Source organism: Perognathus longimembris, chromosome 24, assembly GCF_023159225.1.
Source record: "Perognathus longimembris pacificus isolate PPM17 chromosome 24, ASM2315922v1, whole genome shotgun sequence".
Taxonomy (NCBI): Eukaryota; Metazoa; Chordata; class Mammalia; order Rodentia; family Heteromyidae; genus Perognathus; species Perognathus longimembris.
This window is the reverse complement of record NC_063184.1, coordinates 29,649,724-29,676,858: the sequence shown is the minus strand read 5'-3', so window position 1 is coordinate 29,676,858 and position 27,135 is coordinate 29,649,724. Positions and strand designations below refer to the sequence as shown.

At 46.0% G+C, this 27,135-nt stretch overlaps 1 protein-coding gene and 1 long non-coding RNA gene across 6 annotated transcripts; one reads left to right on the top strand and one right to left on the bottom strand.

Moving 5' to 3' along the window:
• Nucleotides 1-215: 215 nt before the first annotated feature.
• On the top strand, nt 216-20,698 carry Mmaa (metabolism of cobalamin associated A). 5 transcript variants are annotated; one of them, XM_048333525.1, is made up of 7 exons: nt 216-267; nt 7,163-7,665; nt 11,398-11,520; nt 14,244-14,414; nt 15,792-15,877; nt 18,023-18,168; nt 19,210-20,698. In XM_048333525.1, the coding sequence occupies exons 2-7, from the start codon at nt 7,221-7,223 to the stop codon at nt 19,502-19,504; spliced, it is 1,266 nt and encodes a 421-aa protein (XP_048189482.1). In that variant the 5' UTR covers nt 216-267; nt 7,163-7,220; the 3' UTR covers nt 19,505-20,698. The 5 variants fall into 5 exon arrangements, with proteins under 5 accessions (XP_048189482.1, XP_048189483.1, XP_048189481.1 ...); XM_048333526.1 differs by having other exon boundaries at nt 253-271; XM_048333524.1 differs by lacking the exon at nt 216-267 and adding an exon at nt 870-907.
• On the bottom strand, nt 11,675-23,489 carry LOC125341470. The gene is made up of 3 exons (XR_007208989.1): nt 23,478-23,489; nt 22,982-22,983; nt 11,675-11,974 (listed from the first exon to the last, which is right to left on the bottom strand). It is a non-coding gene; the product is annotated as an uncharacterized LOC125341470 (long non-coding RNA).
• Nucleotides 23,490-27,135: the final 3,646 nt, after the last annotated feature.

Genomic DNA, 27,135 nt, shown 5'->3' with positions numbered 1-27,135 from the left:
CCCCCCCCTCACCCCGGCGTACCCCGACGGGGCTTCCCGCGCCCCTCCCCGCCACCCCAGGCCGCCCCCGGACGCGGCGGACGCGCGGGAGCCCGAGGCCTCGACCCCGCCCCGCCGGCGACCGCACGACCGCGCGCTTCCCTTACTCACCCCGCCCCTCCAGCCCCGGCCGCCGCAGCCACGCGCCTGCGCGCGCCGCGGCTCCGGCGGCGGAAGAGGCGGGCAGAGCGACCGGAAGGGGCGGGACAACGTTCGTGGCCGCGGGTGGTGGGTGAGTGAGTGAGTGAGGGGCCGGGAGCGCGCGCGCGCGCGCCGGCGGCGGCGTCCGGCAGAGTCCGTCGGGGGCAGGAGCGGCGCCCTCGGGTCACCCGGACTTTGAGGGTGGGGGATACAGGGTGGGGTGGGGAGGGGGCACCCCCTGGAGGACCGGGGAGGGGGGGGAGAGGAGCAAGGAGAGTGTTCCCGGATGGGGCGATGTGGGGGTTCGGAGGGAAGTGGGTGTCTTCCCTCCTCGTAGGCCCGGGGCCGCCCGGGATCCCGGCCGGCGCCGAGCACCGCGGCCCCGGGGCCCCGGCTAACCACCGGAGCCGCGCCAGCCCGGTGCAGGGAAGTCCAGCGCGCACGCGCACGCACGCGCACGCACGCACGCGCACGCGCCTTGTCCAGTGGCCCCCGGCTCGCCACCCTCCCCGGGCGGTTTGTGAGCTCACCCGCGGGTCACAGGGAGGTAGCCCCGGCCAGGTGGCCCGCTCCGCCCCGCCCCGCTCCGCTCCGCCCCGCCCCGCTCCGCCCCGCCCCGCCCCGCCCCGTGGTCACTGCCACACCTGGACCATGGTTAGTTAATCCCGGCCCGGAGGAGCAGGAGGAGGAGGAGGAGGAGGAGGAGGACGGTGGCAGAGACATCAAGGTGAAATCAACACCCCTCCCTCCCTCCCTCCCTCCCTCCCTCCCTCTCTCCCTGGGGGAGGGGGGCGGGGAAGGATAGAAAATCCAGGATATCAAAGAACAAGTCGCAGGTAGCGTTTTAGGTCCGGGTCAAGTCTTCCCGCCCGTGTAGGGGACGGGATCTTTCTCATCGGAGAACGTGTTTCGATGCAGTTGGTGTAGTGAGAGGATAACTAGTTCGAGGGCCACGCTTCCCTGGAGTCGGCATAGCGTGGTAAGCATCTCTGTAAGCGACCTTTCTGAAATGTGCTTTATTTAGGAAGCGGATATATGGACCATGAAAAAAAAACCTAGGGGCGGACAGGAAACCCAAGGAACCGAAACGACGTTTGGGATCCCTTTATACTGTTCAGAATATGTTACACAGTAAAACTTACTTGTTTTTATCTTAATCTTGTTACTTTGCCATTCCTGGGCCTTGGACTCAGGGCCTGAGCACCGTCCCTGGCTCCTTTTTGCTCAAGGCTAGCACTCTGTCACTTGAGCCACAGCGCCACTTCTGGCCATTTTCTATATATGTGGTGCTGGGGAATCAAACCCAGGCGAGCCCTCTACCACTAGGCCATATTCCCAGCCTACACAATAAAAACTTAAAGGCAGCTCTGTTAAGAGCTGCAGCCTATTAGAAACAAATACGAAAAGCCACATAGAGGTAAGGAATGTAAAGAAGTTTGGAGATATCGAGAAGCGTTTGGAATAGAAAGAGCTGGTGAAGGCTGGAAAGTTAACCTCTCTGCTGGTTGCTGCTGTGTGCAATGCAAGTCTGCGTTTCCAAAAAAAAGGGAAAAAATATCTTTTTTTTTACAACGCAGTCTAAAAATCTCTAGCTCTATGTGATTAAAAAAATTAATTGGAAAGTAATTGAGTTAAAACATGCACCTTCTCTGGGTCAGGTACAGCTGGTTTTTGATCCGTGCAAATGATGTCTTAGATCAAAATTCAAAAAGCAGTGTGGAAGTTGGGAAATGGGTCGCGGGGAAATTGTTCCGAGGGGCCTCTGTGATCCCAGATAAGGAAGTGTGGGGTATACATTGGAATCGCCTGGAAGGCTTATCATCTGGGGTCTGATTGAGGTCTGGGGTCCCCATCCTGGGCTGTGGGGAACTCTTGAGTTGAACAGTAAAGTGGCCACATTTATATTTTGAGATGAGTCTCAGAAGTCCCAGAGGAGAACTGGGAAGGAGGCAGCAAAAGAGCAATGTTCCTTAGCATTCATTTGTACCTGTTGGATGACAAGTCCTCTGCCAAACCAGCTCCTGCCCACTCACGCACCTGCACCGTTGTCTGTATGTACAGTAGGTTTGGACATGGAAAAATAAAGAGTATGAGAGGTTGCCGGGGTACCAGAGCTGGTCTCAGAGCCCCCTAGGACCATGCAGGTAGACTTGGGGCAGTGGAAGTGGGGGGCGGGGGAAGACGTTCAGTGGTGATGGAATTTACAAAAATTAGAGCTATTGGAAATGTGTCTTACTGGAAATAGGATGAAAGAGGACTTAGGAAAGTTCCTGCCCAGGATTGAGAATGTGGCTTAGCAGTAGAGTGCTTGCCTGGCATGCACGAAGCCCTGGGTTCAATCCCTCAGCACCACATAAACAGAAAAAGCTGGAAGTGGCGCTGTGGCTCCAGTAGAGTGCTAGCCTTGAGCAAAAAGAAGCCAGGGACAACGTTCAGGCCCTGAGTTCAAGCCCCAGGGCTGGCAAAAAAAAAAAAAAGTTGCTGTCTAAATATCTTTTCTGTTCTGTACTACTCTTGCACAATAATTGCGCATTCAAAACCTATTTAACATTCTCTTTAACACTCGTTCTACTCTACAAAAACTCCCTGAAACTATTTGAAGAGAGTCTTGCCTCCTATAGAGGTAAACAGATGAGCGGCATTCAACAGCTTCTCCAATCAAAAGTAATAAGCACTGAGAATGGAAATGGCTGGGTTAGCTCTGCCTTGCCTGTATGAACTGTGCTATTGCAGACACTGACCTAATTACTGATTTTGGAAATTCTGCATGCTTTTTCTTGTCAGCATTGTTACTGAAATTAAGCATATTCATTGGATCAATTTCAAGATAAATACTCTGTCAGGTTGGCGGCTGCTGAACTTTTTTTTTCTTTTTGTGACAGGGTCTTGCTAAGTAGCTCTGGCTATGCTCAAATTTACTTAAGTGTAGGCCAGGCTGACCTTGAACTCTTGAGCCTTTTACATTTGCTTCCTCATCTGCTAGGATTTTGGGAATGGACCGCTATACCCAGCACTGAGCTAATTTTTAACGGAAAAAATCTATAAATTGAAATAAGACTTTAAAAAGAAAATCACTAAATGCAAATTTACCATGAAATTTAGAAAAATAGATACATTAAAAACATTGATCAGTTGAATAATCAATGTAATGGCTTCATGGAGCCAACTGAGATTATTATGTATGTTCATTCATTTATGCCGTGAGCAGTAAACTGCTGTAAGTTAAGAGGCTAGCTCATGGCTAGCAGAAGCCTGCAGCCGCGTCATGAGTGCTGTCCGAGAACTGCACAGTACGGGGAGGAAACTGCAGACAAGACACCCGAGCGAGGGATGGTAAGGAAGCTCATCCCAGCCAGAGAGAATGCCGGGGTGACAGCCACAGTGTCGAAAAGGGCGTGGCTGGTTGTGAGGCCTGCGTGCAAATCAGAGCGGTTGTAGCAGTGGAAAAGTGGAGGACGGGAATAAAGGAAGTTGGCTAAGTGGACAGAGGCACTTACAAAGAATATGGAGTACTTACGTAATGACGGCTTGCCTGGATTGTAAACTTCGTGGTAACAGGAGTCATGCTTGAACTGAATGCCAGTGAATTCCGAAGCTCAGCACAGAGCCTTAGCATAGGTTCACCATAAAGAATGGATCACAGAAGAACATTTTTTCTTCTATTCTTAAACACAAGACAGAGGGAATCTTCTAAGTGTTTCATACAGTGAAGTAATTGTGATGTGAGAATAGGTGGTAGTGGGAGATGAAGTTAATAGAAAGTAGATTGGGGGTTTCCGAGTTAAGGGTGTGTTCATTACAATCTGCACTTGACCAAAAAGCAAAAGACAGTCAGAGTGTATCACGTAGTAGTAAATGCTGTTTGGTAAAACTTGTGTTTCACCTAAATGCGTGTTTATTCACGGATGTAAATGGCATATCTTCCTGTGGAATGCAATCAGAGCTTCAAACCCTTGTTAGGGAAATGTAGAGTGTGGGCAAAGAAGGAATGGCTAGAAGACATTTTGAATCTTAAAATGCTCTTATCCATGCAAACCTTGCAGGGCAGAGAGTTTCTCATTGCAGAGCCCCAGTACTCGAGACAACTTATAAATTTGTTTTGGAGGATTCAGTCCATAGGGCACGGCCTTGTTGCTTGGCTCTCTGGAGACAACGATAGATCCTGGTGGCAGCACTGGGCCCAGGAGCCACATGGGAGACCTAACTTCCTCCCGCTAGGCCCCGCCCTCCACCAGCTCTGTGGGCTGGAGACCATTAAGATGAAACCACAGCAGGCCCTGAAGACAAGCCAACCCTGTTCAGCATTTTTGCCTACTTGTTGTTTTTCATGTATACTAATAAATTGACTGTCTGCTTTATTAGACTTGGCAGTGTCTTAGGTTTCTTACTGAATGTTGTAAATGCTGAGAAATTTCTTTCATTTTAGGCAGCACATAGCTTAACAAATTGTAAGATGAAACTGTACTCTCGGGGATCATGGACATTAATTGAAGCCATTTGGTTGGATTTGATTATCGGCCAAGTTCTTTGCTTCTTCCCACAAGAATGCAGGAAGAAATGCTTAGTTTTGTGAGCAGGTGGGAAGCCCTTCTCCCTTCCTACATGATTTTGGCAGCATAGTGGGAAGAATCCGCTAGAATGTTGCTAAGTTTGCAAACAAACTTTGTTTTGTTCTGCCTGTACCATGTATGTATGGGTGGCTAGTTGTTCACAAGGCCAGATCACAGTGGCTTTTGAGAAATGTATTGGCTTCTTGAATAATGGCCACTTGAATAATGAAGTTAACTATGCTATGGATTTAGCCATCAGATGTGAATTTTCTGTGAAGTGAAAAAACATTTTAAAATGTTAGCAATTTGTTTTGTCACCTACCACATTATTGGCATTTCACAGAGACTATTTTATTTTCTCTAGAGGTAATACTGTATAGATCTGGATTTATGAAATCCAAAGTTATTTATTTCCGTAGTTGCATGGCCTTGGTCGATCAGTCCAAACCTGCAGACTGATACATAAAAAGCTCAATATGTACATATTAATGGGGTACCCTGTGACTGTTCTATTCAGGAAGTCATACTCCTGGTCACATCTCAAGCCTCAACTCCCACCGCCTTCCCCAGCTTAGGAAAAGAATCTCCAGCTTTCTAGGGCATAGGACAAAGCCTTTGCCTCCTCGACTGTTGCCTTTCCCCCACGCTGGGCCCTCGGCCTTCCTCTTCAGTCTGACTTCATGCCACCCGTCTGGCCCATGCCTTCGCCGTCTCTCATCTACAGGACTGCATCCATTTTCCTGCATGATCATTGCATTTCTTCTCTTATGCTTTGACACGCGTCCCCCACCCCCCGGATTCTGCAGAGGCCCTTTAAAAGTCTGTTAGCAAAGGTCAAAGGTTTGCCTCTATCCTCCGGCTTCCCTTCTCACTGGCGGCTGAAGTCTTTGCAGTCCTCTGTAAGGACCTGTATTTGACCCAGTCCTTGACCATTTCTTTTAAACTTTGCCTATGATCCAGCCTCTGGGTAGACAGACAGACAGATGATACATAGTAAGATTGGGCTTCTCTCATTAAAATGCCAGTTTTCTGACGACAAGACCTTTTGTTTTAGTCATTGTTTTAAGTGTTTATATGAAAAGCAGTGATAGCTATTTAAATTTTTTAAGAATAACTGAAACATTTTTAATGAACTGTCCTTTTAGAATAATACTAATTTTGTATAAGTAGAAATTATAATGCTTAAAAATAGAAAAAGCCCTTTAGAGAACAGATGAGCAATTACAGTGCTACTGCTTACAAAAATCTTAAAATTATTTCTTCTTTGTCTAGTAGGATGTTTATTAGCTAAAATTAATTTCATAATTCATGGGCCTTAAAGTACTGTTTACAGAAGTTTCTTGGAGCAATCAGGTAAAGCCAAAAGGTGCCTATAATCATAAGCACAAACTGGGTAGGTTGTAAGGATCTATCTGTAACTCCTAGTTTGCTAAGGAAATAAAGTCTGTCTGGCATTACCAATATTTTATAAATTGTAATAACAATGAAAGCCAATATTACTTGCGTCTTACCTGTGCGGGGCATGGATTAAGTCATTTTGCTCCCACACCCACCCGACTTGCTTATCTCGTCTCTATTCCAGAGCAGCTGAGGCACCGAGTGGCAAAGTAACCTAAGGGGAGGACAGTTGAGGTAGCAAGAGTACAGTGATGAATCTCTGCCCTGTCCTGACTCAGCTACAGCGTAATTTCTATCTAATACAGTCGGGAGCTGCCTTAGAATCAAGGTAGATGTAGGGAAAGGACCTGCGTTCAGTCACAGGGGCTCACGCTAGTTATGCCTGTCCACAGAGACCCCTAGTTCGCTTGCAGTCAGCACCAAGTATTTCTGACCGTGTTCTGGGAAACAACCCACACAGTTCACTGGGCATTAGGGCTTATTATTGTTGATTGTGTACTTATGCCAGGTTATTTATTGGGAGTGGGGTGGGGCCCTTTACCGTGTAGTACAGACTGCATCTAAACTTGTGCCTCAGGTGCCACACTGCTGATCACATTGCTTTTGTAGTGAGTGGATCATAGGCCAACCGCCAAGGGATTCTTCCTAAAGGATATTTTGTATGCGCCTCAGCATTGGGTGTGTTGAACCGAGGTAATCATTAAGATATGAATGGGAAGAGAAACAGGATAGCAAATGTCTACTCTAATGAGCTTTTGTATATTGGTTTTATTTGTAAGGAAATTTTAGCATACACTCGACTTCACAATAGAGTAGTGGTTTCATGATTTGGGATATTCCGAATATATTTTACCCATAGCAAAGGAAAAGATCTTCCCTCTCAGATTTAGTAAGAGTAACTCGCCCGTTCATACTGCCAAAGACCCCGATTGTGTGTTAAAGAGTACAGGAAAGACAATGTCCTGTCCATTTCAGTACTTCAGTGCCTCAGGCATCTGTTGAACTGGCAAAAAATATGTTTTTCTTTCTTCTAGGGAGGCCACAAATCACATTAAGTCAGACGCATCCAAGTTACCTTCAGGCACAGGCACCATGAGCATTCCAGCGCTGCTCCTGCGTCCTCCCCGGCCCCTCCTCAGAGGCCTTTGCACTGGAACTTTCCATCGCTACCACTGCATCTTGTACTCGAGTACTCTTCTCGGACGGGGAGTCCCCTGCGCCCAGCCATTGAAGCCTCTTAGACGCGGTTATACAAAGCAGATGCTGCTGTCCAGTGGTTTAAGGAGAGAATTCTGTGCACAAACGACCTTGAAAGACTACACAGAGGAGCTTTCTGATAAAGAACAAAGACTTGTGGATAAACTTTACACTGGTCTAATCCAGGGGCACAGGGCTTGCTTGGCAGAGTCCATAACTCTTATCGAATCAACTCACCACAGGAAAAAGGAGATAGCCCAGGTGCTTTTGCAGAAGGTGTTAGTCTACCATCGAGAACAGGAACAGTTAAATCAAGGAAAGCCGCTAGCCTTTCGAGTAGGTCAGTTTGTTGTTGTCCAGTAATTTTTTTTTTCAATTCTCCTTTTTAAAAGAAGTCTATAAACAGCTGGGACACTGGTGGCTCACACCTGTAATCCTAGCAACTCAAGAGGCTGAGATCACAGTTGAAAGCCATGAGACTCTAACTTCCAATTAACTACCAAAAAGCCAGAAGTAAAGCTGTGGCTTAAGTGGTAGAGGGCTGTAGCCCTCAGCAAAAAGGCTCAGGGACAGTGCCCAGTCTTTGAGTTCAGACCCCAGGACCAGCACACACACAAAAAGTCTGAACAGTTTGCAGTCTAGGCTGAGTGTAGTGGCTATGTCTATAATCCTGAGTAGGCAAAATGTATTGGTAAGAAGGTCACTTTCCAAGGCCAGTCCCATGCAGAAATGTAAGTCTATCCAAAAAGTAAGCAAAACATGGATTTAGGGCATGACACAAGTGGTAGTGGTAGAGAACCGATGTAGCAAACATGTGGCCCTGAGTTCACACCCAAGTACTGTCCAAATAGTTTTCAATGTCATGCAGTATTATTTCTTGAAGTTTGGGTGAAATTTAAATGCCTGTTTTTTTTTGTTTTGTTTTTGTTTTTGGCCAGTCCTGGGCCTTGGACTCAGGGCCTGAGCACTGTCCCTGGCTTCTTCCCGCTCAAGGCTAGCACTCTGCCACCTGAGCCACAGCGCCCCTTCTGGCCGTTTTCCATATATGTAGTACTGGGGAATCGAACCGAGAACTTCATGTGTAGGAGGCAAGCACTCTTGCCACTAGGCCATATTCCCAGCCCTAAATGCTTGGTTTTTAAGACTGTATATAAGGGGCTGGGGATATGGCCTAGTGGCAAGAGTGCCTGCCTCATATACATGAGGTCCTGGGTTCAATTCCCCAGCACCACATATACAGAAAACGGCCAGAAGTGACACTGTGGCTCAAGTGGCTGAGTGCTAGCCTTGAGCAAGAAGAAGCCAGGGACAGTGCTCAGGCCCTGAGTCCAAGCCCCAGGATTGGACAAAAAAAAAGGTTGCTTATGTAAAAAAATATATAATAATAAGTTTGAAAAACTTGCCATGACCAAGGGTCATTAAAAGAGTAATAGAGCTCTGGTTCTGAAAGAACCTTGCAAAGGTTTTAAGAATGGAAATATGTCCAAAAAGAGCTATTAACCAGTTTCTTCCTTTCAGTAGTCCTATTTATGAGTGCAAAGTGGATTCTGTGTGTTTTGTGGTGTATCAGTTATAATGTCTTCATCACACTTCAGAATTCTACCTCTTTGATGCTTCTTTGGTTTTACTGTAGACCAATCTCATTTCTTTTGCACACTTTTTTTTTTTCTTTTTTGGTACTGGGGATCGAACCCAGGAGGTTGCACTTGCTCTAAGCACTTTGCCACTGAGCTACATCTCAGCCCATGGACACCTTTTTTCTTTTTCTTTTTAATGAGCTTCTGGGAGTAATCGTCTCAGTACTAAAGTATGGTAGAGATGAGGTTTTAGTCATTTGCTATCTATATTTAAATGATGTTTTTGACTATTTGCCTTGGTTCTGAAACTGCAATTTAGCTTTGTATGTTTTTGAGATTGTGCATTTAAGATGATTCAGATATGTTTGGCCAGTAGGAATTAATCCAGGGAGTTTGGGTGGAATGAACATTCAAGCATGGTGAGTTAGGTAATCGGAAATACCCTTTCTGAGAAAAACATGCTAGGCAAAGTGCAGGAATTCCTGTGGGTAGTGACTAAGCACATGGAAAAATTGATGGGTAAATTCCAATCCTTAAATTTTCTTGAGGCTTTTTTGCTCATAGATAGCATTCTACTTGAGCCATGCCTCCAATCCAACATTTTTGCTGGCTACTTGAAGTAAGAGCCTTCAGGATTTGTCTGACTGGTCTAGCTGAACTGTGATGATCAGATCTCAGCCTCCTGAGAAGGTAGAATTACAGGCCTAGCACAAATAGGCTTTTATATCATCGTTTATTGGCAATGCAGGGACCCAGATCTCCTACGTTTTATAGTAGTACTTGAAGAATGTTTAAAAAAAATAGCTCATCAATCAGTATTTGTGTTGATCCATGTTTCAGACTTCTTATTCTGCCCTCACCGAGAGACTCTCCTTTTGAGAGCACTATCTTGGACATTAATAACCTTTTTGTGTTGTAGAGCAAAAACAGCAAGCCACCAAGTCATGATGAGAGATCCTTGGAGAGATAATACCCCAGAAGAGTCGCTTGAGCAACTCACACAGGACTTAGCCTTGCTCTTCTGACTGTCCTATCTGGATTTTCTGAGGCCACATAAACTTGGGTCTGAACTGTGCTTATTTTATCACCATTATAGATAAAAGCAACAAGTGTTTAAGCAGCACCAATAAGTGTGTTTAAGAAAGGTGCAGTAAGGTGCAGTAAGGTGCAGTAAGCATGTTCTGTGCACACCTTTGCATATAAATGTCTGTGTAACATGCCTTATCGAACACAGACGTGCTTGTGCCATACACTGTTCTAAACGTACTACAAACGCAATCTCCTCCAGTTGTTCCAACAATCTGAAAGAGAAAGACTGTGCTCCTTGCTCTATTGTGAAGGATGCTGACACACAACAGAGAGGCTAAGTAACCCGACCAAAGGGCCAGAGCTCGTGAGAGGCAGAACCAGAACAGGACACGGGGCTGGCCCTCTCACTTGCACACTTGACTAACTCTCCGGGGTAGAGGTATCTCCCATTTTCTTTTTCTGTGTACGAGGGTCTTGCACCTGCTAGGCAGGCACTCTACCACCTGATCCACACACCTTTATTTGCTTTAGTTAGATTTGGGATAGGTCCTCGCTTCCTACACAGCTGAAGTGACAGGCATATACCACCGCGCTAGCTTACTGGGTTGAGACGGGGATGCCCGGGCTGGCTTTGAGCTGCCATCCTGAGAAGCAAGGGTTGTTGGTAGGGGACATCATGCCCAGCTCCTCTGATTTCTCTTTTTTTACATTACCTGGTATCGGGCTCAGCTCCGTGCTTGCAAGGCAGGCGCCGTGCTACTTGAGCCACGCCCCCAGCCTCGCTTTATGTGCAGGCCAGCCTGGACTGCCATCCTCCTGCTTCTGCGTCCCCGTGTGCCCGGGAATGAGAGGTGCGGGCCACTGTGCCCAGCCGCTGTAGCCGAGACAGCAGGCGCGCGCCACCACGCCCAGCCACTCGCGGAGGTGGAGTCCCAGGAGTTTATGTACCCGGGCTGTCCTTGAACGGCAACGAAGCGTGTCCACACAGAGCTACTTTATAGAAAAAGGGCAAACTATGGCCTGTCACTTTTCAAAGTGAATTCTTTTTTTTTGGCCAGTCCTGGGCCTTGGACTCAGGGCCTGAGCACTGTCCCTGGCTTCTTCCCACTCAAGGCTAGCACTCTGCCACCTGAGCCACAGCGCCGCTTCTGGCCGTTTTCTGTATATGTGGTGCTGGGGAATCGAACCTAGGGCCTCGTGTATCCAAGGCAGGCACTCTTGCCACTAGGCTATATCCCCAGCCCTTCAAAGTGAATTCTTAAGACACGAATCTCAGAAATTTTTTTGTTTGCTAATCATGGCGTCTCAGGAATTAGGCCTGGAGGTAGATTTTCATTTTCTGCCATAGGACATGTTAGAACCTAACGATAGCTGTAATAAATCGGTAAATAATTCTCTCCTCAATAACATGGTTGTAGTGTTCATTTCACTTGTTCTATTAAAGTAGAGATCTCTCTTCACTGTAGGATTGTCTGGACCCCCGGGTGCTGGGAAATCCACATTTATTGAGTATTTCGGGAAAATGCTCACTGAGAGAGGGCACAAGTTGTCTGTGCTAGCTGTGGACCCTTCCTCGTTCACTAGTGGTGGTGAGTATGGCAGATGGGTTTCGAATCGCAGAGCTTGCAGGGGTGTCTCTCGCCTGGAGTATTTAGCGCCTAGTACGGTGGCGGGACTCTGCAGTTCCATGACTAACTGCTAGCTGAGTCTGGGCTCACTGAAGGAACAATTCCTGTTCTTCTGGGAGCTCAGTAGGCACCTGGAACACTGAGATGATAGGCCAGAAGTGGAAATGATGAAAGCAATGCTCAGCTCTTTGCCAGTCAGGCCCAAGACCAAACCCTTCTTCTCCTGTGTGGTTTTGTTCTGGCTGCATCCGTGGCTGTACAGTTCAGAAAATAATCCCTGCTCATCTGCTATTTTGTAACATCTCTTAAGCTTTTAGGGGGGAAAAAAAAAGTCTTCCTACTGTTTGTTAATTGTCACCTGTTTGTGTGCTATACCCAGTTAAAGAGAAAGCTCTCAGAGGAACTGCATAATACACTGCTCGCCCCCCTGTAGGACTTACAGAGCGCATTGTCCGCTGCACAATGTGCAGCAATTACTGATTTGAGGTCATGCAATCACTCAACATTTAATTTGCAGCTCATCAGAGATAAAATGAATATAAACTTAGTTCCCCAAAGGACCATTTAAAGAAAACATAAAGTACGCCGTGTAAATAATCAGGAAAGGTTTCCTTCCCTTGCCCTGTCTGTGATTTAAGCTCCTCATCTGCACTTAGCCAGGCTCTGAGTGCCGTGGACAGCGAGCGCTCTGCACCGAAGCCCCGTGCGGTGCGCGGTGAGACGCAGCGCTCCTGGCCTCGGGAGCTCCACGTCTTGGGGGGAGCCAGGCAAGCGAAGGCAGGCCATCGCACTGGAACACAGGGCGCTTTGTGAGAGGGTGGTTTGTGCACTGTGTTATTCCAGGGAATAGGATCGTATTTCAGGGGACTGTGGTCGTATTTGGGTCAGTAGAGAGGTGGACAGTTCGTGTTCCTGCTTGCTTATTGGGAAATAGGGCTTAGAGCGCTCAACACTTCAGTTCACCGTAATAGACATGTTAACTGCAAGTAAGATTTCCCTCCACACGTTTCAAGATTAAATCGATGCCATTGTGTTGTCTAAGTTATTTACAATCGAAGAGCATTGCTAAAGGCCACTTCTTTAACGAAGGTCTTTTGCCGTGACCTTGTCACCTGTTCAAGGCCTTTCTCTCCCACCTTCATAATGTAGGATTTTTCTACAGAAAGAGAAAATGATAGGCCGTGATAATAATGGATCATAGAAATGATGGTATAAAGTATTCTTTGATTCAGATTGCTTGTCACTGCAGTACTTAGTCTCTCTCAATCCAAAAATAAGAGGGTTTTGTTTTTCCCCCAAGCAAAAGAAATACAGATGATAGACACAGTAGATAGATTTGAGAGGAAAATACATGAAGAGCCACAGGCCACTATAATAAATGCACATTTCTGGAATGTACCACTAATGTGTGAGAAGCACCAATGTTTTGGTCCTTCAAGCCATGTGCTTGGGCTTCGGAACTACCCTGCTAGCCACAGCTAACAATGAGAGCAAAAACAACTCATATGGGAAACTAGTGTCATAATTTGTACTGGAATGTGATAGGGTCTGTAGGATAATAATTTATAAAGCAGTCCTTTGGCCAAGTGTTGACTTCCACAGTAATGAATTTGTGTGAATAATTACCTTGGCAACAAGGGTTTTTTTTTGTTGTTGTTTCTGTTGGCCATAAGAGCTGTCCCTGAGCTCTTTCTCAAAGTTAGCACTCTATCACGTTGAGCCATATGCCACTTTGGGTTTTCTGGTCGCTAATTGGAGATGAGTCTCACAGACTTTCCTGCTCAGGCTGACTTTGAACCATGATCCTCAGATCTCAGCCTCCTAAGCAGCAAGAGTTACAGTAGGTGTGAGCCATCAGTACCTGGCTCAGGAACAAGTTTTATGTGATGTAAAATAGTAGTTGAGTCAAGTGCATGCTCCAGAAAATGAACTTGTGAGAAGACTCGGAACTGTGGCCAGAGAGAAAAGAGTACATCTTGAATATCTTACCAGGGAAAAGTAAACCTTGGATGGGATAAACACACATATTCAGGTGAAAATAATGTCATTTTCACAGCTACATGGCAAAAGGAAAGAGGAAAGAAGTTAGAGTGGTTTGAAGGTTTTCCTTTTTCTGGAATTCACACTACAGGAAACTCAGCAGTATAAGTAGTTTTGTTCCATGGATGTTACATTGAACACTTACTATAAATGCTGCTTAGCCTTCAGTGTACAGTAGTGTCTATAAGATCAGGTCCCATAGGCAAGGAGCTTAGCACTAATGATCTGGGGGACCAAGCAACTCGTGGTGGGTAGTTCTGTCCTATAAATTCAGGGTGCTTAGTAGCATCCCTGGAAGTGAGGGGTGAGATGTGGGGTGGGGAACCCCAATGAAGTAAAGAAAACACCCCGGCTAGATCTGGACCTGAGCCTGCTTTGGGGCTGGGGCAGGTGAGGTTGGGCATTCGGTGGGAGGCTCAAGTAGGTAAAGTTGAGCCTCTGGTGGGAAGCTTCTATACAGTCTAAGGGGCCTAGAATGGTAGCATGGAATCCTAGCGTGCCTGTGCAGTGAGCTGGAGGGAAATTCCATCATGTGATCATGGACAGCTCGGAATTTTGTCATAAAGCATGTCCCCTGGAAATGCACTAATTGCCGATTGGCCCTTAGTACTGTCACACAATCGCAAGATGTAACTGTGTTTCAGGATCCCTGTTAGGCGATAAAACACGGATGGTTGAGCTATCCAAAGACATGAATGCGTACATCAGACCATCTCCTACCCGAGGGACTTTGGGGGGCGTGACGAGGACCACAAATGAAGCTATCCTGTTGTGTGAAGGAGGGGGGTACGACATCATTCTTATTGAAACTGTAGGTGAGTAGTGTGTCGTTACAGTTTATAACAATAATAGGCTATTACAATAAATGCTATATAAATGCTGTATGAGTGACAGGTTGGTTTGTTTGTTTTTCTTTTTTGGTGCCAGTCCTGGGTGGGGCTTGAACTCAGGGCCTGGAAGCTGTCCCTGAGCTTTTGTTTTGCTCAAGGCCTAGTGCTCTATCTCTTGAACCACAGCTCTGTTCCTGGCTTTTGTTGTTGTTGTTGTTAATTGATGATTAATGGGAGATAGGAGTCTCACAGACTTTCCTAGGCTGGCTTTGAACTGGGAGCCTCAGAAATCTCAGCCTCCTGAGTAGTTAGGATTGACAGGCACAAGCCACTAGCACCCAGCTGTAAAATACTCTTTAATATTTGAATTCAAAGCCTTGCACTCACTGGGCTTTTCACTTACATATACCTCCTGAGTAGCTGGGCTATAGGTGGAAGCTACTGCACCCGGCGACAACTAATTTCACTTTGTTCTTTTTGGCACATACTTGCAATGGTTTAAATAAATACACCACATTACCATAAACTCCATAAGAGATATGAGCATATTGGGTGTAATTGCTACCCTCAGATAGCTGAGCACTGTCTGTTACCCAGACACATGCTGTGTTGTATGTACTAGCAAGCACGAGGATGACTTCTGTGAGCAGAAGACAAAACTTTGTGTAAGCACAATTCATATGTGTGGTGTACACTGCTTACTAAGCAAAAAGGGGTGTGCTGGATAACTTCTGGCTAGGGGGCTTTGCTTTGTTTTATTCTTACATCATTAGCACATAATCACATGTAACAAAGACCCCGAACTGAAAACGCTGTCACTCTCTTGTAGAGAGACTGTATATTACATTTCTGTGAGAGAAACAACCCCACTCAGATTTGGGAGTGTGGGCGGAGGCTTCCTAGAGGAGGGGGCGGCTGAGCTGAGTTTTGGAGGAGGAGTTAGGACTTGAGCAATGTGGAGTCAAGAGCATTTCCACGGGCACAGAGGACTGAGAAAAGAGGCACAGCGTGCCCAGGCCACTGAGCAGAGATGGGTTGGCACGGTGGCCAGGGCCGGCTCGTCAACGCTTGCTGTGCCTCCCCACGAGTTTAGAGTTGGCCAGAAAGGAGTAGGAAGCTCTCACAGGGCTGGCTGTGCTCTCGGAGTTCCCAGCCTCCAGGACTGTAAACCAAATGCACTTCTGTTCTTTACAAAATGACTAGTCTCAGGTAGTTTATTAGGGCAACAGAAAGTGGACTCAGCCTTGGGTGTTTAAAGGCATATGAGGCTTGAGTGAATGGAATGGAGAGATGGCAGTCAATGAAGCCGAGGAAGTGTAATAACTGAATATCTTAAGATATGGTTGTGGTTTAACATTCCAGGTGTGGGTCAGTCGGAGTTTGCGGTTGCTGACATGGTCGACATGTTTGTTTTACTACTGCCACCAGCAGGAGGAGATGAATTGCAGGTAATGATTTGATGCCCTGTCCCAGACACGTAGTAGACAGCACAAAGATATAAATGTCCATTCATGTGTGTTTGCAATTAACTTTTAAAACAGTGCAGAGAAAGAAATAGCATTCACACTGAGTCAAGCCGATTCTCTACACATACTTTCCCAACTTAAAGTAACAAATAATATACAATAGTAACATCATATTGAGCTATTCATTTGACTTGGATTTTTCCGCATGCCACATGGAAGGGAGTGGAATAAGTGGACAGCTCCGACCAAAAGAGACGCTCCTGCTCAACTGCAGGTGGAAGAGTTGGTTGGAAAGTTCTTCATCCCACCGGATGCTTGGCTGGGCTCTCAGCATCCTAGTTTACGTGCCGCACAGCGGGATTCTAGCGAGTCCCGGATGTAACTCTGGCATTGTCTCCCTCAAGTTGGCTCAGCCTTTCACAGCTTCCCCTCATTTCAGACACTGTCAGCTCTAGGGTTCCCAGGCCCCCTACCCCTCTGACCAACCAGCCAGCCACCCACAGACCTGAGGGGCCCCATTAGGCAGAGGTTCTGTAATTGGAACTTAGAACAGCGCAAGGCCACAATTGCAGTTTTATGACACGAGCAACGAATCAGGGTCAGCCACAGGAAGAAACCCGTGGGTGACGCCTGCGAGGATCCCAGTGCGAAGCTTCTGTATCCTCGGGCCACGCTGCCCACCCCCAGACCCCCCCAGAGCTCCCGTGTCCTCGTGGCTTTATGGAGATACTTGTGATGGTGTCAGTGGCCCTGCGCTTGAGCTCAGCCTCTAGCTCCTCCCCCACAGAGGCTGGCCAGTAGCACCGGCTTCAAACGCCCCCAGCCCTCTAGTGGGGGGCATGGTCAGCCCCCCCGTCCTGATAACAATAACCTCGTGGCTCTCATTCTAGGCATACAGCAAAGACAGTGCTCTTGTTCTAGAAAACCCAGGGATTGAATTCCAGGAATTTAGAGGCTCCTTTCTAGGGACTTAAGTCAAATAAAGACTTTTTTTAATTGTATGAAAAGTTGTAAAAGAAATTGGAAGGGGGTAGGCGATGGGAGAAGGATGGAAGGACGACACTGGTGCTTTGGACCCATTAATTGACATGTCGAATTCAAGTCGAATTGTACGACGATAGTAATAATTATACAACTTTGTACAATTAAATGAATTCCAGGTTAAAGATAATGATTTAAAATTTTTAAATAAACTAATGAATTTTTAGCAGTTCTCTTAATTTCGTATTTCCAAAACTAGTGATAGACTGAATGCTGTGACTGAAAGACATCGACTGTTAGAATGTAATGTTTGAAAGTAAAATGTAAAACATTTAACATTATTTTTAAACCTTAGATGGAAAAATGTATTTCAGGAAGAAGCTTTGGCCCTTGGCTTTTGTCTTTTATTTCTGGCTGCTTGTTTGTTGGCTGTTTATGGATGAGCTGGCTCTGAGGCTTGAACTCGGGGCCTCGTGTACTCACTCAGCCTTCCTTGCCCCCCGCTGGCCACTGCCAGCTGAGCTACGCCTTTTGCAGGTTCATTGGAGATGGAATCTTGTGGATTTGTTGTTGTTGTTGTTGTTGTTTTACCCCCTCGGAACCACCTACAGCTAGCAATTTTTAGCATTTTCATGCAGCCTAATTTAAATTAAGAAGTGGGGCAATTTTAGCTATCAGGTTATTGTCTTTGAATGCAAATTGGAAAAGATGCTATCTGTAATTAAGAAAAGTTGAAAGGCTTTATTTCTGGAAATGTAGACATCAGTGGCATGCACATTTTCTCTTAGCCGTCCTAATGATGGATGGTGTATCCTTCAGACATAAGAGGCATGGCCGATTGTGAGACAACGTGAATTGTCTCCTGCCACTCCATCATGGGTGTCCTGAGCGATTGTTCTTCGTGCACTTTACCACGCTACTCTTGGAATTTGGAAGCGAGGTTACAGATAGCTTCCATAATCCCAAGAGCCAGTGTACTTAAGTCGTTTCTGTCAAGTAGTTGTGATTGCTGGCAACCAAGGCTTGGAAAATGCAGAAGTTAATGAAGTGTATTACTTTCAGATTCGTGATACTAATGGCATTTACGCCAGCTGTGGTGGAATGCAGTGCTTCCAACACATGTGCTGCTTCTCCCGTTCCCTCTAGGGCATCAAAAGGGGTATCGTTGAGATGGCAGACCTGGTGGCGGTTACTAAATCTGACGGAGACTTCGTTGTGCCAGCGCGAAGAATCCAAGCAGAGTACGTGAGCGCCCTGAAATTGCTCCGCAAGCGCTCGGAAGTCTGGAGCCCGAAGGTTCGTGTGCCCTCCTTTCTACATTTTTCACCCCGAGTTGTGTACATTATGTACATTAGGAGGAAGGATGTAAGTCCCAGGCGGACACATAATCAATTTTGGCTTGACCATGAAGGTTGTAGCAGCAAAAAATATGTCAAAACCAGAGGAGGTAGTCATGATTTTACATATAATCTTTCAGCCACAGGATGTCAGAAACTGGCCCGTGAGGTGATAGATTAGCTTGCGCAGTGCTTGACGTGAGCCGTTTGGAAGGGAGAGTAAATCCACCCCCAGAGCGACGGAGCAGTCCACCCCCAGAGCGACGGAGCAATGAATGATTTGGTTACCTGCACCAGAATGTGAGCGCCAGAGAAGAGCTCTGTGATGTGACCCGTCCGTTCCCATACGCTTCCCGAACACTTTTCACTTAGCAAAAAGAAAGAACGAGTGCAGAATCGTCCTTTGAGAAGTACTGCGGCTTTGTCCTCCCTTTGTCCGCAGGAGGACGCTGGCTTACGGGAGAGCAAGCCCCAGTCACCAGAGCGGGCGAGGACGTCCCCGCCGGCCTCCCAGGTCCCCAGGCATGTCTGTGTTGCATGAGCGGCCTTGGCCAGGAAGGTTCTAGGTGTCTGGCACACACAGCACTTGCTGGCTCGGGCAAACTTAGCAGAAGGAGAGAAGCATTCTCTCAGCTCAGTGTTTTTCTTCTTGCACGTGGGCCTCAGGGAGCGTGCCCGGCCTAACCTGGCCTTGTCTCATCCGTTGACTCTCGCAAGTCCTCCAGGGCAGTCCTAACATCAGGTCACTCTCTGAGCTAAGGAACTGGGCCTGGAATCGCAGTCCTCCGTCTGCTCGGCAGCCGGCAGGCGTGCACACACCCCTGCGTGTGTCAGCATGCAGGCAAGCGCACACCTCCACGCGTGTGTCAGCAAAAGCTCCTATTTGTGCCTGGCCTCTTGCCGTAAACGGCAAGAATCCACTGGCAAATCCCCGAGTCCCCATGACAGTTCTGCCTCTGGGGCAGGAAGTGCAACACCTCCGCTCCTTCCTTCTCGACAGGTAGTTCGCATCTCTGCGCGCACGGGCGAGGGCATCGCCGAGATGTGGGACAAGATGAAGGAGTTCCAGGACGTGATGCTGGCCAGCGGGGAGCTGGTGGCCAAGCGGAGGCGGCAGCAGAAAGTGTGGATGTGGAATCTCATTCAGGACAACGTGCTAGAACACTTCAAGGCCCACCCCGCGGTCCGGGAGCAGATTCCGCTTCTGGAAAGCCAAGTCCTCCGCGGGGCCTTGCCCCCAGGGCTAGCAGCGGACAAGCTGTTGAAAACTTTTCAAAGCAGAGACTCATAAAAATGTATCCTGTTCAATCATTTTGTATAATTCTGCGATGTGTCTTAGTATCCCTTACAGAATCACCGGTGTGTTTATCGTCATCACAGAGGGCCTTGATGGATTTAGGACTCTGCTCGACGGCTTGGAGGAAGTTGGCCTTGGTGGGGAGGTTTAGCCAGCCCGCAGTGCGTGGCGGAAGCGGTTGTGTTGCTGATGTTCGCTTCTCTCCCACCTGCCCCGGCCCAGTGCCCTGCCCGCCTGTCACCTCTTCCCCTCGTTAGGAGCAGAGAAGCCTGGGGAGGAGAGGAAAGATCATACAACGTAAAATGCTTATCTTGACTCTACATCCTCTTCATTTCCAGAGGCTATACAAGCAAGAAGGACCACATTGATTTTTTTTTTTCACTATTTGAGACCAGAATCATGCACAGCTGGTTTCTGAGAGTTGAGACTCACGATTGGCATTTAGTAGCAGCCTCTTGTGAGACTTTCTGGAAGGGTTATGTACGCTCGTAACCAAGCAGCTCCAGTAGTGGAAGATGTGAACGTACTCTTAAAGTCTGTCTGGATTTACACCCCGCTGCAGGTAGGGGAACCAAAAGAGGAGCCTCAGTGACAATTGCGGATCTCTGAATCGCAGGAGTTTGAGCACACGTGGAGGAGACACCAGGTTAGATGAGGACAGTTCGGACTACTCCGCGTGAGCGTCGCCACGCATGCTAGCGTCTCTTCTTCTTTGGCCACTTCGCTTTGTATTCTTGTTGTAGAGATCCACATCTTTCTTGCCTTGAGGAGGAAATAAGTATGATACGGCAACTCAGAACTTGCCTTGTAGAGCTGAGTGGGTTTAAGTTTAAGCCAGATTACCCACTGTAAGCTTGGACACGTTTCCTAACCTGCAGGACTTGATTTTCCCACCTGATAAGATGGAATTGGCCCAGGACTTCATAGTTACGGTTGGGTGAGGGTTAGATGAGATGATTCGGGAAAATCGCTCATCCTTCCTAGTGGCACAGAGGAGACACCCAAAGGCTGCTTGCTCCCTTTATTACATGAATGCTATAGGTACCCAAGGTTGCACAAACCTTACATCATTTAAAGTTTGTTCCATGATGTTTTTTACTACCATCATGCCCTGTGATATCTTATAATTATCTTTAAAGTACCCATGTTTTGTTTTGGTGCTGGTGCTGAGGCTTGAACTCAGGGCCTGGGGGCTATCCCCTACGTTTTTTTGCTCAAGGCTGGAACTCTACCATTTGAGCCACAGACCCACTTCCAGCTCTTTGGTGCTTAATTGGAATAACAGTCTCACAGACCTTCCTGCCTGCCTGGCTTCAAACAGCAGCCTCACATCTCAGCCCCCTGAGTAGCTAGGATGACAAGCGTGAGCCACTGGCACCTGACATACACGGTTTATTTAATTCAATGTCTTATACCATGTGATGTTAGTTATAGCTATGTACATTTGAATAAAAAACCATCTGTATATACAATTTCTCCACTGTGTGAAACATCGTCCCAGAAGTTTTAAGCATATGAACTCTTTATAATATTTCCACACTATGTCTGCTTTAAACGTTTCTTACTTACCTGGAATCAGATTTCCTGAGTATTATTTTCATGAACATTCCTTTATAGTTTTTAAAGATTTATGAGATTGGCAGGGCTACATTATGTGTGAAGGTTAGAAAAAGAACTGACAGGCTACCTGGGTGATTTTTTTCCCGATTTCAGAAAGGGCTATTATGCCAATCCATCAGCTAGAAACTTAGTGCTTAGAGAGTTCCAGAGCAGGCGTGTTACAGGGGTAAGACACCTGGGCGCTTTGGGCGCAATATAAGTGGCAGGGATGCCCATTCCACGTCACTAAGAAGGTAGACAGGGGGGACTTGGTTATCCCTAAATTTCGTCGCGCATTTCTTCTCAGCTTGGGTGGTTAGCTGTCGTATATGTAGGCATAAGAGTCACCAGAAAATCCCTTTCCCTCTCCAGTGTTGTTCTAGTCCCCTCTGCTATGACAGGCACACCGATTCCCATGCTTCCCATTTTGATTTCTGTGATTTTCTATACTAGAGACAGTATAAGACAGCAACAATTTATTTTCGTAATTTTTTTTCTTTGAATCTGCGATCCTTTTTGTTCAAATATCCCATCCCTTCCCCCCATACGGGATGGAAGTTAGAGCTCACCCTGAGGCTTGGTCAGAGCACAGGCCTCAGCTTGGCTACATGTGGGAACAAGCCTCCATTCTGTCACGAATTGGCCATGTGATTTGAGCCAATTATTCCTCTGTATTTACTAGTTTCCTTATTTATAAAATTAGTGTAAGCTCTTCACAAGGTTGTAAAGAGATTATGGGACAAGTTGTAAGGTGCTTGGCATTCAGTAGTTGTGATGTAAGTATTAACAGTTGTGACAGTTATTTTGTTCTGCAGAACAGACAAGTATTTAATATCAGATCAAACTGCTTAATCGCTCTGTGCCTCAGTTTTTCACGGGTTAAGGGAATGACAGGAGCATCCAGAATTGCTGCGAGGACTGCGTCAGTTAACACACAGTAGCTAACTACTGGAGAATAAGTAGCCATAAATGGGCAGAGGGAGGAATTCGATAGTTCTGAACATTTCCAAAGGCAGCTATCTGCCTTTAGTCGAAAGCATAATCCCCACTCATTTCTGTCGGTAGGGAAACTGTGCTATGGGAAACACTGAGCTTTCAGTGTGGCATTTTGCCAAGGCAGTAGCCAATCTCATTATAATGACTGTAGGGACCTCGTCTGTTAATCACAATACTATCTAACCAAGCATTTTCATTATCCTTCATCATTTGGCTATTTACCTGCCTTCAGCCTAAGCAATTGTGGCTATTACTCAGCGTATACAGATGAGATCAGTTAATGAGTAACATATATAAACATTTTATATAAACTAACATGTAACATGATTTATAATTATTACATATAAGTAAATGCATAACATTTATAAATATATAATAGCATGTAATATACAACACATATATAAAAACATATAATAATGTTTATAGAACACAGGTTAATAAAAAGCCCAATGGAAGAATCAATGCAAACCAAATATCGCATTTACTCCGTAGGCCACATTGTAGACCTGACACTGTGGCTGCAAACGGGTGGACAGCTCTGAGGAAAGACGCAATCCTGTCGTGGAAACATTTGTGCAGATAGATGGTGGAGTCCTGAGGTTCCGGGAGCTCAGGACATCCTTAGGAGGCTTCATAAGTGCACAACATTCCTAAGCCAGATGTTACAATTCAGTCAGTATCAGAATGGTGGCCGGAATGAATGCTCATGAAGCATTAGTGATGCCATTCTGGTAAAGACCAAGAGAATAATGAGCAAGTTGATTTTGGGGGGGAGGGTTGGGGGGGGGCTGGGGGAGCGTATAGAACAACAATCAAAAAGTCTCTTGCTTGTCTTTCTTGCTTATTTTGGTTTGCCTAGTTACCCAATTTGTGAACTTCTAAAATCCTACTTGAAATGAACTTAGTAGTTATTCCTGTCTCATGAGGGATGAAGTTTATTTTTTTCTCATTTGTTGTATATTTGATTTTTTTTTTTTTAAAGTGAGAGTGCCACGAAAGCAATTTCGGGAGCGAAAGTATGTGTGACATAGTTATGGATGATGTGACTCGGGGGGCACTAGTATTTGCCTGCCGATGTGATGGCACAGGGGCAACCTTGGGCAGTGTCGCCACCCAGCTTCTTGGTGGCGTGAGGCGAGGCCACGTTAGTGAGCTATTCTACTCCTTGCAAGGCCAGCTGCAGCATCTCAATGAATGTTTCTGCTCATGCGGAAGTTTTTAGTTTGTGGTTTTCTGTTACAGCAGTACAAAACAGACAGAAACACCCACTGGACGACAACTCGCTTCCTCTCCCCCTGGCCTGGCTACTACCACTCTACCTGGCTTCAAGATGGACTGTTTTTACCTACCTCACGTGAGTGAGATCGTGCACCATTTCTCTTCCGTGGCTCGCTTATCTCACTGGGCACGATGTTCTTAAGTTCATCCCTGTCACAGTACATGACAGGATTTCCTTCTTTCATAAGCCTAGATGATATTTCACCATATATACACACACAGCTTTCAGGACTGAGATAGATTTCTCTTCTTGTAAGCCACCTAATTTGTGCTTCTTTGATAGAGTGACTTCATCATTCTTCTGTCTGAACCTGACTCAGAAGAGGACATTTCTACAAAGGTTGGAGGAATAAAACCGTTTCCATCCCCCACTGCCCAGATAAAAATATAATCTTTCATCTCCCAATACTGACTTTCCTTTGCACCTGTTTCACACAGAAAAAAGAATCCATGGATCTCCTGATGTTTCTCCTGTCAAGACACATTATGTCCTGCTACCCCATAATACTCCTGATGTTTCTCTTGTCAAGATACATTGTGTCCTGCTACCCCATAATATATGCCACACGTTGGCATAGAATCCAGTATTGGGTTCTAAGCATTCTCAATGTCTTAGATTTCACAAATCTGAGGGGTTGAGTTCCTATAAAAGGGATTTAGTAATTTACAGAAGCATTCTAAACTGATTAGCCATGAGCAACAAAAAAGCCATTATGAAATGTGTGGCTATTCCAATGTCTGTATTTGGAGAAAAACAAAACAAAATATAAAAACCATGTGTATCTTCTTATTCTGCTATGATAAATGGCCACATGTTGTATCTTGCTGTCTAAGCCTTTCCTCCCAAATCTAGATACACATGTGCACTTTTATTAAATAAAATTGTACAGCGTACACACTGTTTGAAATCGGTTTCAGTTTTCAAATAGTAAATAAAGTAGTAAAAATAAACTTCAGGAAAGCAAAGAAGAAAAAGACTTTCCTTTAGGCTTCTCACTAATTTTATGAGTTTCCTTTTCCCAAACTACAAAGGTGTGGTTTCCCCTTCTTTTATTTCCATCTATTCCTGCTGCAAATGCCTCCCGCCCCCTGCCTCCCACCCCCCACCTTCCCACCCCCATCTCCAGCTACCACACCCATTTTTGATAACTTCCTAAAAACCTAATCACACAGTTGACAAGCATGAAGAAGTTAGTCCCGGACCATGAAACGTTAACATCTTACACTGCAAAACTCAAGCTTAAGTAATTATCACACATTATACCTCCTGATTCATTTGGGTATCAGAAGCTGGCACTTTATGAAAAGGAGGCAGGTGGCGGCTAGTGTCGAACGCCATCTGTATGTAAGACCTTGGATTTATTTTTTTCCCCTAAGAGAATTGAGTCTCTCTTTGCGTTCACTTTACCTCATCTCTTCCCGGTTTTGTCTTCCCGTGAGTCTCTAGAGTATCTGCCCTCACAGAATAGAGCCTGACCTATTGTGGCTGTGCTGATAGAAATCAAAATAAGATTTACCAGGTAGTATGTGATATGGAGTGTGTGCGTGTGTGTGTGTGTGTGTGCGCGCGCGCGTGTGTGCTGGGAAGGGACACAGAAGAACCTTCTAGACTATCACATCTGGGTCATTAGATGTCACTGTGAACATGGAAAGCACATACGTGTACTGCCCTGCTTTGTGTTACCTTCCAATTGTTAAATATTATTCTATAACCTTGCCAGGTGGCCGGTCAGGTAGGCTGGAGATGGAGCCGAGATTCAGTCAGTTTTAGAGTGTCAGCTATAGGTATGATCTCTGACCTCGCCGGTTCCTGGCCTCCCCAGAGAATAACAGTTCCCAAAGTGTCCCCAGTGAAAGTTATGTGGTCAGATAAGCTTGGGAAATCCTGCATAATCTTAGGCCCTGTCGAAAGATACACAAAGCATATTGTGAAAGTTTGGGGAGCCACAGAGCAAAGAAACATGTTTATTTCCATTTTTTCTCAACCTATTTAAATTAACACCTATTAACCACCACTTTAGGAGAATCACCTGTGGGTCCAGAAGCCTGGTGGAAGCCTGCCCACCTGCGCCTGGCTTTGGGTGGTTTGCACGCCCCCTGCTGGTTCTCCGTGGCAGAAGGTCACTTGGAACGCTTCCGTTTCCACCCACCAACTCACACAGTTCCTTGTCATGGTGCTCTCGTGAGCCGAGCTTTGGTCACACTTAACATACTAGTGACCGCATAGCACATCTCACTGCAGTTCAGCTACAGAAAGGAGTGTCTCACAGAGGCTGTCCATGGGTCGGAGCGTGGACATCGGTGCCAAACGCCGGCGCCCATGAGAAGCCAAACGTTAAGGAAATGGGAAAACAAAGAGTGAGAATGACACCCTCTGGGACTGACTTCAAGTAGTCCGTTCTATTTACAGGTTGTATTTGTATTTATTAATTTAGTGCTGGCAAAGCCAAGGCCTTTGCTCATGTTGACAAACTACCACAGAGCTGTATTTTCAGAAAGTCCAACTTGTTTTTAACAGACTTAATCAACCTCAAATAGACGGATGACCGCATTCATAATTCCATGTGATGTTAAGAGTTGGTGCTTCCATTAAAATCACTTTCCCCGCTTTGATAGTGTGTACTCTACAGAAAAGGGGTTTCATGATGTTTCCATATGTGCATTGAATGTACTTTGATCATGTTCACCCTTCTATTGCTCTTCCTTTCTCTCTTCCCCTTTCCAGTCCATATTCCTAAGAGTTCCTTCCACCTTTCATGTTCTTTGCCCCTTTGTGTTACGCATATGAGAGAAAACCTAGTACTTGTCTTTCTGAATCTGACACAACATGATTATCTCCAGTTCTATCAATTTCCCTGCAAACACTGCACCATGAATTTGTTTTTGTTTTTTGGTTTTTTTTGCCAGTCCTGGGGCTTGAACTCAGGGCCTGGGCACTATCCTGGAGCCTCTTTGTGTTCAAGGCTAGAACTCTACCACTTGAGCCACAGTGCCACTTCTGGCTTTTTCTAAGTAGTTTATTGGAGATAAGAGTCTCACGGACTTCTCTGCCTGACTTCAAACCATGGTCCTCCGCTCTCAGGCTCCTGAGTAGCTAGGATTACAGGTATGAGCCAGTGGTGCCCTGTGAATTTGTTCTTCTTAATGGCTGAATATAATTTATCTGTTGGTGGACAGATCGATAGGCTGATTCTGTGACTTGGCTGTTGTAAGCAGTGCTGCTGTGAACACAGGTGTGTGTGCAGCTTTCATTGTTGTTGCTGACTCAGATTTCTTCAGGTGTACCCAGGAGTGGTATAGGTGAACCCATAGGGTTCAGCTCCAGGAACCTCCATACTGATTTCCATAGTGGTTGCACTAATTTACATTCCTACTAACTGCATAAAAGATGCTCCCCTTCCTCTCTCCTCAACATCATCTATTGGTGTTTGTTTTTAAATGCCAGCCATTCTGGCTGCGGTGAGATAGGATCGCAATGTAGAATTTTGATGTATATTTTCTTGATAGCTGTTGAACTTTTGTTCATGTATATATGGGTACTTCTTCATTTCGGAGGTGTCTATTTAGTGTATTAGTACCTTAAACCTTCATTTATTTTTAGGGACCTTATTCCATCTTTGTTTAGAAATTGCCTTTTAATTTGGGAAGACAACTTAAAAATATTTTCTATGAGTAGCCTTTCATCATTTGCTTCGTCTATTTTTCGACATTAAAATCACGCATATTGCTGGCAGAGTATTGCTTACGTGATA

Excerpts from the sequence above, each read along its gene's own strand:
- Mmaa (XM_048333525.1), top strand. The coding sequence starts at position 7,221 with ATGAGCATTCCAGCGCTGCTCCTGCGTCCTCCCCGGCCCCTCCTCAGA. Across the intron at positions 11,521-14,243 it reads TTCCTCGTTCACTAGTGGTG|GATCCCTGTTAGGCGATAAA; the intron begins GTGAGTATGGCA and ends ACTGTGTTTCAG. Across the intron at positions 18,169-19,209 it reads CGCTCGGAAGTCTGGAGCCC|ACAGGTAGTTCGCATCTCTG; the intron begins GAAGGTTCGTGT and ends CCTTCCTTCTCG.